This window comes from Cataglyphis hispanica, chromosome 16, assembly GCF_021464435.1.
Source record: "Cataglyphis hispanica isolate Lineage 1 chromosome 16, ULB_Chis1_1.0, whole genome shotgun sequence".
Classification (NCBI taxonomy): Eukaryota; Metazoa; Arthropoda; class Insecta; order Hymenoptera; family Formicidae; genus Cataglyphis; species Cataglyphis hispanica.
Genome location: NC_065969.1, coordinates 1,355,413 through 1,367,772, shown reverse-complemented (window position 1 = coordinate 1,367,772; position 12,360 = coordinate 1,355,413). Strand labels below are relative to the sequence as shown.

General features: G+C 25.5%; 1 protein-coding gene and 1 long non-coding RNA gene across 2 annotated transcripts; both read left to right on the top strand.

The window, feature by feature from the left end:
* Positions 1-6,285: 6,285 nt before the first annotated feature.
* LOC126855617 (ejaculatory bulb-specific protein 3-like) lies at positions 6,286-7,535 on the top strand. The gene is made up of 2 exons (XM_050603433.1): positions 6,286-6,523; positions 7,123-7,535. The coding sequence occupies exons 1-2, from the start codon at positions 6,328-6,330 to the stop codon at positions 7,287-7,289; spliced, it is 363 nt and encodes a 120-aa protein (XP_050459390.1). The 5' UTR covers positions 6,286-6,327; the 3' UTR covers positions 7,290-7,535.
* Positions 7,536-8,668: 1,133 nt separating this feature from the next.
* Positions 8,669-11,256, top strand: LOC126855627 (uncharacterized). Its single transcript, XR_007688270.1, has 3 exons — positions 8,669-8,823; positions 10,763-10,931; positions 11,076-11,256. It is a non-coding gene; the product is annotated as an uncharacterized LOC126855627 (long non-coding RNA).
* Positions 11,257-12,360: the final 1,104 nt, after the last annotated feature.

Here is a 12,360-nt window from a genome sequence, read left to right as displayed (position 1 = left end):
ATCTTGGCCTTTTATTCATCCAATTTCCGGCGGTAATTCAAATAAAATAAATATTATTTCAATACGCATACTACGCCAATAAAACTCAGTTTCACGTGTAATAAATATTATTTGTAATTTTATAATAATTTTTTTATTGCTTTTATAATTTATCTAATAACGTATTTTACAGTCAAAGTCAAAAAAATTTTTTTAATTTATATAGGAATGTTCTATAGGAAAGAGATTAAAAATTAAGGATATAAAAGAATACGTTATTTATCAGGTCTTGACTAATATCATTCAAAAAAAAATAATACAATACAAATCAAATTTAAAAAGAAAAGAAAGAGTCAAGATGGGTTAGGCAAATTATAATATAAAAATTAAAATAGATTCAGAAATAAAATAAGCAATAAAATGTACCTGTATGTGCATTATTTTTTATTTGTTAATTTTTTGGTGTTTACATTTTATTTCAATTTGTATAATTTTCCTTTAAGACGAATAGTAATAGTTTTTGTTTTTGAACGATATTAATTTGCTTTGTATGTTTCTTAAGTATAACAAATTTGAAAGAGATATTCCTTGGCTTATTTTAAGAAGAAAAAATCCTATAAAACTACTTTGTTCTCAAAATACAGGTTATCAAAGTTGTGCAAAGAAAATGAAAATTTCGAAACTCTGGAAAACGTTTATTTAAATGTTTATTTTAATATATTTTATTCAAATTTGATATGCGTGGTATTAAATGTGATATAGCTTCACTTTTTATTAGAAAAGAGTCTGCGTGTTATTATATAAACAAAAAAAATATTATGCAAACTTATAAATATTAAATTTAATTATTTATATATTATTTAATAATTGTGTGAGATTTTTATTATAAAACCTTATTATAAAACCTTCTTATAGAAATCTTCAGCAAAAACTTTTTTTATTAAAAGATAAAATTTTAATTTAAAGAAAATTAACTATAAGAATAGTCTATTATTAAGATATAAGATAATTTACACACTTATGATTAATAACGATATTTCTGTAGGTACAGATATCAGTCGATGTAGAATATATCTCTCTGCTACATCATATTCATAGTGACAATATAAAAGATCATTCTTGCAGAGGAAATATAATTGCTGGATTCAATATATCTGATAGCACAATAATCAAAATGGGTCGCATGTACAAAAAGACCGATTTGCTTTATATTTTCTGGAATTGGATCTCAATATCTCAAAATGTGTAAGCAAATTACAAAAATATCACATTACAATATAATATTTAACAATTGTTAAGATGTAACATATGTTTATTTCAACATTTAACAATTTTAACTTACACGTATTTATTAAGAATATATGTGACATATATATCGAAATACTAACAAAAGCATTAAAATTTCATAGATTATTCTTCTGAATATTTGTGCAAAAATTCTCTTAACGGTTTGGAAGGTATTTGAATTTAAAGTTACTATTGATTCTTATGGAAAATCCGCCTACTGTAGCATTTATTGATAAATTTGACAAAAAAAAATATTACCAATAAAATAAAAATTTTTACATATAATAATAATTTCTAATAAATATTTGTGCAAAACTTCATTTAGATCCACTAATTCGTTTAAAAGTTATTTACTAAAAATTGTAAAGAAATATTATCTGTCTCTTTTTCTCTTTCTGCAAATTACTTTTTCATTGTTTTTTGCAGTTGATTTTAGAGAATATTCACAATCAAAAGTTTTTGCTATAAATTAGGAAAAATATTAATTATAACTATTTTCTTTTACGAAGACGTCAAAATCCATATTATTTTGTGATACTTAATTTTTTCCATAACCCGAATTTATTTTTTTAATTTTTCAAACAGTTTAAACGTAAGAAATAATATGTTTTCTTTTTAATTTTGTTAATTTTTTGCTACTATTGTACATCCAGAGCATTCTTAATATTGTTAAGTATTTTTTAAAACATAAAACAAAGTAAGAGGTATAATATGTCCAGTTTACAAATTTTGTAATTCTTTGAATACAACATAAAATATTTTTAACGATATAATTCTTATATAATATAATACAAATTTAAAAATTTTCTGTTTTCAATCATTTTGTAAATTAAACAAATTATAAATTTTTTTATATTTCTGGATAATTTATGTTACACGAAAAAAAATTTTAGTTTACTAAACAAAAATTTTTTATGCACCAAACATGATGTTATAAAATATAATTTTATAACCGCGGTGCTAATCGAGTTTTTCAGTGATTCTTTTCAGCTCTGAGGAAGGCCCCTGGACTCGTGGCAGAAAGTGCCATAACTTAAGCAATATTTTATTCCTTCATCATCATCACGAATTGAAGAAAGGGAAGCTCCGGCTGATCTTTCGTAATATTGGGTTGCAAGAGTTTATTGGTCAGAGCAAAAGTATTGTATATAAAAATGTTGTAAGTTTTACGCATTGAATTAAACAGTGCCTACCAGATTAGGAAACTTCATGCTTTTTTTTCTTTATATACATGTATATATTAAATTGTAATAAAAATATAATTGCATAGAATATATTAAAATTATATACAGATCCTATACAGATTCGTTATTTCTGCCAACCTTTAAAATATATATTGCTTTAAAAAACTACTTACATAGTAATATAATATTTTGTATAAAAATAAAAGAATATTTATAGTATAAATGTATTTATTTTTGTGCGACTATAAAAAATAAAGATGATTTAAAAAAAGAATCAGGCTAATAAGGATAATATAATAAGAATAATATATAATTTTCAAAAATGAGAATATTATTTTTTTATATATTTCCAGAAAATTATTTTAACTTACCAATTAATACAAATTATATGCTATGTTTTGTTTCATATCTTGAAATGACAGTGTTTATATCTTACTCGCTTATTATCAATGATATCTTATTATCGCATGATGTACAATGCAATATTATAAGTACATATGTATTAACAATAATTGATATTTTCATATTATCTGATCTATAATTCATAAAATAATTATCTCTTTCTATAAAAAACTAATAAACAATTTTATGTTATAGCGTATATATCTAATAATAACTTACGTAACCCAATGTATATACTTCTGATCAAGAGATCGTGACTTGAAATCTTATCGCCTCACCATGAAATATTGCAATTATCGCTTCTCAATATTCTATAAATGTTGTTCAAAATATAAGTTAAGACTTCAAGGGCAGAAAACTAAGTAAAAACAAGTATATCACATTTTTCCGATAAAAAATTAACTTAATAATTTTTATATCGGAGCATTACCCAATAACAAATAAAAATGATTATATTGATATAATCTAATTAATGGTCTAAGAATATAGAAAAGTATTTTTATATAATATTTACATATTTTACCCAAAACTAAAAAAAAGCCCAGATACAGATTTTTGAACTATCATAAATAGAAATGTTTGAATTTTAGATTTGAACAATTTGTACAGATTGAATAAAGTTTTATAAGTGTTTTGTTTAATTTATTGATTCAATTTTAATGTTATTATAAAATCGTATTATAAAATAAATTTAATCTAATCAACATTTAATTAAAATATCCTCTATATATAAATAAAAGAAACCAGCGTAAATTTTCCCAGATGTTATCAAGTACACTGCATATTGCGGATTTATTATATAACACATACATATAAATTATTTACATAATAACTTTGGATTCAAATGTAAATGAATTATATCTCCACGATGATAGCTATAATAATCATAAAGTAAGCACAGCGAGAGAACAGAGAATCAATCAGCATCGCGGAAAAGAGATAATAACCCAGTAAGCAAAAATCATTACTACAACGTTATATAATAACGTTATTATAATTAAACATTATTATTATTAAACGATAATCACTAATATAGTGATGTTTTCCATTATGTAGTTTTTAACGTTGTATGCAACATTATTATGAACAAACTTTGACACTGATTTAGAGGTTTCGGTAATGTTGAAATAATACTTTCTATTTCATTACAAGTAATATTGCATTAATGTTGTTTTAAGATTCTAATAATGTTTCTCATAAAATTAAATCAATAATAAAATAACATTAGTATCAACATCTACATAACTTAATATTAATATCATTAATATTATAACATATATTAATAACATTAATATTAATTCTAACATTAATTTGATTGATTTTTATTATTTTATAAATATTATATATAACATGTTTTCAACAATTTTTTAATATTAATAGAATGTCTAAATATAAATTGTATTTTTGTATTTTTAAATTATTTTTATTGTTTAATAAGGAATAATAATACAAATATATACACATATAAAGTACAAGAAAATATTTTTTTATTTTCATATAATTAAAAAAAATCTATTATAAAATCAGGTTAAGTTTTGCGTATTTTTATTAAAAATTCATACAAAATAGTAAGACAACTTAATGCGTCACAGATTTTATTAAAAATGCATATAGAATAGTAAGACAACTTAACCTATAATTCGTCCTTCGGTTTAATTAAAATATCGACAATCTCAAAATCTAAATATCTTAATTTTACCTTCAAGATATTAATATACTAGATTAATACACTAGAAGAAACACTTTCCTCTTCTTTCGTGCAGCACTATAACTCGCAAAAACTGTAAAGCGGGGAACACACACTTTTTCATAAGCGCATAACCATAAGTATAAAGAAATTGATTGGTTCATTTCGTTAGGCATATGTTGTGGACCAATCAATTTCCTTATGCTTATGGTTATGCGCTTATGCAAAAGTGTGTGTTCCCCGCTTAACTCATTTATTATGCGAGATCGTGTAAGATCACGTGGCACGCTGAAAGCTGACACGGGTGTTCCGAAAGAATAAATCACGCATACGCAAATATTTTGGCTAATGTTTCTAAAATATTTTATTAATATTTTAAGAGGGATAGTATTAAATAAAATTTTAAAAATATTTATAAAGCATAAATTAAAATATTTTTAAAATGTTATTAATATGTTTATTATAATATTTTTAAAATATTCTAATAAATGTATTAATAACATTTAAGAAACATTTTGACTAATGTTTCTAGAATATTTTATTAATATTTTGAAAGGGATGTTATTAAATAATATTTTTAGAATATTTATAAAACATAAATTAAAATATTTTTTCAAAAGTTATTAATACATTTATTAAAATATTTTAAATATATTTATAAAATATTACATCATAACATTTAGAAAATTTATATAAAATCAACATTTTAAAATGTTGATCAAATGTTTCTTGCTTAATGGGAATATGTTAATAACATTTTTTTTTAGAGAAGGATAATAATATATAACTTAGAGAAGGATTAATAATAACTTAGTTTTGACGAAAATATATTGATTCAAACTTAAAATAAGAATGTTAATTTAATTTCTTACAAAAAATACTAAATTTGCTTTAAAAAGAATTTAATGTGATAATAGCAATAGATGTGAATTATAATATTGATAAGTTTACTTATGTAATATTATATAATATTGTATTATATAATATTGTAATTAATAGAAATCACACAATGTATAAATTTTTAACTTTAGAATTGTATAAAATTTATATGCGGTAATGTTAATAACAAGAAAGTAAACATGATGGGCGCTAAGTGCGTGCAGTGATCTGACGCATTTATAATAAATATAATAAAAATTATATAGGAATTTAAAAAAAAAATAATTACACACAGATAAATCAAAGTCAAAATTTTCAAGATATTATGCTATTCGCACGTTTCCAAGAATGTAAATATTCATTTTTGACATTATAGATTTTTATTATTCACAGAAGAAGTCATGAATTAAAACTTACATAATATTATAGAAAAAATAAGATATTATCACATGTATATATCAATTTAAACTTGAATTTAAAAAACATTTTATTTCTAATCTTTTATAAGAATTGTTGATCGTCTCTACTTATATGCGAGAACCGATTGTAAAAAATTTTAACTAATTATATAGAAACATTCTGCATATTTGTATAATGCAAAGAAAAGAATAAATTACAAGTGTAGACTTATGAAATCGTTTTTTACACTATTTCTTTAAATAGTCTGTCATTTGTATTTCAATAAATGAACTCTGAAGGATATAGAATGATTAGATGACTATTGAGTTTTTTTTCTAATACTTATACTTTAAACATGCATGACTCAATTGGCAAATGATTTAATTGGCTTATTTATGAATTATCATTGTCTGGCATATAATTAATTCTTATTTCCATCAAAACGTATAAATAAGATGAACATTCGATTTGATCATTCAGTATCTTTTTCTCGAGATAGCGTAAAGGAAAATGATTCGATTAAACTGCATTGTTACACTTATCAGTGTCGCGCTGTTGTGCGTTCTCGCAGAAGAGCTTTATTCCGATCAATACGATTACATCAATATAAATGATATCCTCAATAATGATAAACTGCGGGAGCGATATTATAACTGTTATGTGGAAACTGGACCATGTGTAACAGCAGATGCAAAGTTTTTTAAAGGTATATCCATTACACAAATTATTTTGATGCTTTTTTTTTCTTACAATAGATTCTTTGGTCAATTTATAAAAACAATTGTTTCTTAATTAATATAACTCTGTTATATATTTTAATATTACTTAACAATTATATAGAGTAATAAATAAATAAAAAGTTTCTGGTAAATTAAATATAAAGTGAGATTATCAATGAAAAAATTGTTTTTTAAATAATTTTAAATATATAAATTTTACTTTATTAAATTTTGGTTTTTAATTATAGAATTATATTAAATATTAAAAATGAGAAAATTTTAAATTTTACAGTAATAAAAAAAAAAAGCTTTTTTTAAAGAGAGAAAACTCGAGGATAAAAGCAGGAACAAAGAGAAAAAGAGAGAAAAAAGGAAAATTTATTACTTGAAAATAATATAGTAATTGGCAGAATGTGTGTGTGTGTGTGTGTGTGTTTGTGTAGAAAATATTAAAATAATATTTTTTATTTTTACAACCAAAATTTTATTATAATTTTTATTAATTCCATTTACAGTTATTAATCAGAAATAAGAGTTATAAACGATATTAAAACAAATTTTACACACTTTTTTTGTTTGATTTCAGTAATTGCTAGCGAAGCTATTCAAACAAATTGTGAAAAATGCACTGAGAAGCAAAAAGAGATGTTGGATACATTAAGCGATTGGTATACAAAAAATAAACCCGACCATTGGCAGAACATTGTTCAGAAAAGCTTAGAGGACATGAAAAAGAAGAATGCTGATCAATAATTGCTGACAAATGTTGCAACAGGTGATGCGATGAATAACGATACATCAAAATATTAATAATCTATAAAATTATTAAAAATTAATAAATTCTTTATATTTAGAGATTTACATTTAAAGCAGAGAAAACTGCATAATGCTTATAGTTTATTATTAATAATAAATTGTTATATAACCTTTCAATGATTGTATTGTAATAAATTAATATGTTATTGTAGCATTATATGATATAAATCTCATGAATTTTAATATTTTGTGTATACGTTTTATTACAACCATTCATTTTTTAATATAAAAAATTGTTTTTCTTATTTTTAATATTTTTATTTTAAAAGAGTATTCGCACGTGTTATAATGTATAGTGATTTGTCTAAAATCAAAATTTTTTGGTCAAAACTTTTTAAATATAAATAGTTTAATGATGTTCTATTATCAAATTGCTTATATTATCATTTATCATTTTTTAATCATTTATAAGCCAATAATACGTTGTCCAAATAAGTATTACATATTTATTAGTACGATGTTTTTAAGTGACAAAAAAAATTTTTGTTGAAACTAAACTAAAATATTGTAATGATACTGTAAGAAATACTTGCAAAATAAAGATAAGCAATTTTCACAGATTTTATTTATATATGTTTAGATTTAAATTAGGCAAAAATATTATATAACACGATATATTACTCGACATTATGAAATAATGCAATTGTTACTCTACGATTTCTTCTTTGCACGAAGTCGCTGCAAAGTTCGTCGATTGGTGATAAAAACGAATCGTTCAATAAATAAATCGTAATTACACTTGCGAGTGAAAAAGATCGCTTAAGTTCCTTTCAAAACCATACAATTTTTGTTCAAAACGTTTTTCTCTAAAATACTTAGTTTTTGAAAGAAAAGGAGTGTATGGGTGATCTAAGACACCCTGTATATATATATATATATATATATATATATATATATATATATATATATATACATATATTTAGATATTTTAAACAAATATTAAATTATTAATATTTTATTTGCAAAGGTATGTGTTAATTGATCGGATATATCTTGCATATCTCTCTCTCTCTCTCTTTCTCTCCCTCTTCGAATTTTTAACACGGGACAAAGTACATCTGAATCATACCAAACGGAGTGCATGTTACAGACGCATCGCAGTCCTAGAAGCTACAACAAGCTTTGTGCGCACATTCGTGATTTGTTATATATATATATATATATATATATATATATATATATATATATATACAAATATATTATATATATATGTAAAATATATATATGTAAAGTGTTACAAAATCAAAATAGTGAAACAAAGTTAATAACGCTTGTTGCTAGTTGTTTTATAAATTATTATATATATTAAATTTTTTCCAATGGCTACTATAATACAATTGCCCGAAGAAGTGATTGCTATTCTAGAACACAAAACCATCACCATTGAAGATATTATAAATTTTGAGTGCACGCATAAGAGATTCTGGCAGATAATACTCTGCAAGTTCTGGGAAAAGAAATATTATCAGAGGTATTTTTCTATTTCTAACTTTTTTATATCTATTTTATATCTATTTAATCTAATTTATGTCTATACACTCGATAGATTTTTGTCACTTAACAAAGCAATAGTAAAATGCGGAAATAGTAAAAAAAGTAAAACTAAAGTTATTAGTTGTTACTTCAATAATTTAAATTGTGTGTGTGTTTGTTGATTCAGTGAAAATTAAGCATGTTTTTGATGTTGCAATTTAATAGGATTGTACTAAGAGAAAAAGATTTAGTAAAACCATTAAAAAGTTATCATTAAAAGTTACCATTAAAAATCGTCATACATCTAAGGACTTGATGAGTCATTATCCAATCTATATATTCATCAATGTATTCCAAGTTTTCTGATAAACATAGCTTGCTATTATTTATAATTAATTATTTTCATAGATTATACTTTCAACTTTTCTTTATCTAGGCTTTATTATTAAATTAGGAGTATAAAATATTATTCTATTTTTTAATATTTTCTTTTGTTATAACAATGTGTGTATCATTTTAAAATAAATTATTCTAAATTATGAAAAATGTAGATCAGAAATAAACTTTTGTATTATTGTATTATTTGTAGAATAATAGAACGTCTCTTCTCGTCGCATGCTTATACAAAGCGCGGACTGGCCGAGCATTTTTAATGAATATTTCAATAATTATTAGGAAAATCGTAAAATGGTAAAGGAACTTCCTATTCACTTTGACATCCTTTATATGCACATCATGAGTGATTACAGATTTTAATGGCCTTAATATATATTATTAAGGAAACGGCTCTGAATAATTTTAAAAGATTTTAGCCGTTGCTCGTTATGTTTATTAAAAGTTATTAACAAGATGAGTTTAATGAATAAAATGTACTTTCTAATATCAATATTAAGAAATACACAACCATTATAATATTACCATAACATTATATTATTATGTGCGTATATATGTGTGAAGCATTATTTATAGTAACTTCTCGGGAATTATAAGAGAACAATATACACTTTCGACAAGGTATATATTTTTTCTTAAATAATGTCAAAAACATAATGTCAAAAAATTACTTTCATTAATCTTACTTTGTATTTTGTTACTAATTTCTAAATAAACAACGAGCGACGCTAAAACTTTTTAATTTTTTAAAGAGACTCCACAAACATAGAGTAGAGATTCCATACGTTTAGCTTAAAATTATAAGAATATATTAAAATATAGTATAATAAAATTAATTTGCAAATTATCAGAATTTAAAATTCTTTCTCTCTCTCTCTCTCTATCTCTCTTATACAGTATTTAAAAAAATATTATTAAAATGTAATTAAAAAATCTTATAAATGTAAAATTTTAAAACGTCTTGTATAAACGTAAAATATTAAACAATTATTATATAAAAATAAAGACTTAAAAGATAAGAAAGTCCAAAGAAACAAATTTAAATGATGCGAGATTATCACAGCAGGTGTATCTCGATAACATATTGTGTATATGTGTATGTTGTATAAATTGTTATCCATTGCTATTATGTTAATTATAACTCGGTTATAAAAGTTAATATATTTATACATCTCTTTTTTTAATAAAAAAATCTATATTATTGTTTATTATAAATTATAAATTTTTATATTTGTTCCGAATATTAATTTATATGTAACTATGAAATTAATATATAATATATACTTTAAAAATATATACTTAAAACTATATTTTCTAATTTATTTGAAACAATATTTATACATGATTTATACATGAACAAATAAAATTTATGAATATGCCGAAAATAAAATTGCTTTTGGAAAAACAGCTTAAGATTGGCACAATATTTTTACCCTCATGTGACTTATTCAGTCGTTAAAACATGGTTAGATGATATAACACAGACAGTTATATTTCATGTAAAAGTAAATATCCATCTCATTTAATTTGTTCTACAACTTTAGAGCAATTTTCTTTGTGGAAAGATAACAATATTGATGATAATTTTTGGAGCGAAGCGGAATCAAGGCAAATAATGTGTGTTCTCGAAAAATATATATCTTCTAAGTTAGAAATTCATAAATTGCACAATTATTAATGATATCAGATCTCGAAGCCAAATACATAAAATATGTGTTATTTTAAAATTATGTTAAATTATAATAATAATCTGTTATGCATTGCGCAAATATAACTATAATTTTATAACTTATAAATGTTTAACATATCTATAACTTTTCTAATATATAATTTAAATTTTCTAATATAATTTAACAGATTGTAAGATGTTTTCGAAGATATCTATTGACTGCTACGTGACTGCCACATCGAAACTAGAAAACTCGGCATATATAGCGTTCTGATGATAAAATGAAGTAGATATTGCATCGTATGGAAACCAAAACAGTAAGTAATTTTAATTCATTGTTAAAACTTTTTCAATCTTTCTGGTATATATATACACAAACTTTTTTATAAAGATATCTCTATGCTTTCTTAAGTTATTAATTTGTTTTAAACTAATAAAAGAAAAATTTGTAGCATAACATGATTTCTTTTTAACATTGTACAAAATGTTAACGCGCGCGTTATATACACATATAGAAAAATAATTAAAATTTTTCTTTCTGTGCGCGAATGTGATATGGACGCGCAAGCGAGCGTGCCGCGGAAAATTAAGATACTCCTGTGTTGGCGCCCTTGGTTAGTCACGAAAGGCAGTGCTCCCGCGATGCGTGGGTTCGTCCTCTTGCTCGTCGGAGCAGCTATCCAGCAAGAGGATGATTTTGACGATTGGGCGAGTCAGCTCCGAGGATACGGTTCGGACGGTGACCACACGGACCTGCCCGTCCTCCCCAGGCTGAGTGGCGATGATCCAAGCCTCGTAGCCACGTGGACTGGAACTGGATCCTTGCCCTTATGACGGTCGGAGCCAGCCAGCCCAGTGGGTCGAAAACGCGGGCCATCAGCCAGAGGACGGACCGCTTCGTGTAAGCTGACACAGTGATGGACCTGGTGGAGAAGGAAAAGCAGTCCCCGCTCGGGAGCCAGTGGAGGCCGAGTAGCGTGACTCTCCTGCGGCGTCCAAGATAGCAGGTCGCGTTGTGTCCTGTGCTCCGGCGCGATATGCGCTAGCAGGCGGGGATCGTTGGCCGACCTATTTCTCAGCGGAAACCCGCCCGCCGTACTCAGCTCTATCAGCTGCCGCTGGAAATCCATGGCTTCCTCGATGGAGGGTGCGCCCGTGAGGATGTCGTCCACGTAGACATCCCGGCGCAGAACAGCTGGGGGAAGTGGGCCTCCTTGTCGTCGGCGAGTTGTCGCAGAGTGATGAATCTGGGCGGACCTGGACAGGTTACGGCTGTAATGCCGACGGAACTCAACAATATCCAATCCAGCATTGTTCTCTGTGCCACAGGTTGGCGGTGTTCTCCGCGTCGCAAGCCTGGCTGCAGGATGTACGCACAGACGTCGGCATCGAGAAGGAGTTCCTTCGAAGTCTGGCGACTTCGGTGGAATTGCACGCGTCGTGGAGCGTTGAGTGATGACGCGTACCGCACGT

Bases quoted from the DNA above. Each gene is read 5' to 3' on its own strand.
- LOC126855617 (XM_050603433.1), top strand. From the start codon at position 6,328: ATGATTCGATTAAACTGCATTGTTACACTTATCAGTGTCGCGCTGTTG. The intron at 6,524-7,122 runs GTATATCCATTA...GTTTGATTTCAG, and splicing joins AGATGCAAAGTTTTTTAAAG to TAATTGCTAGCGAAGCTATT.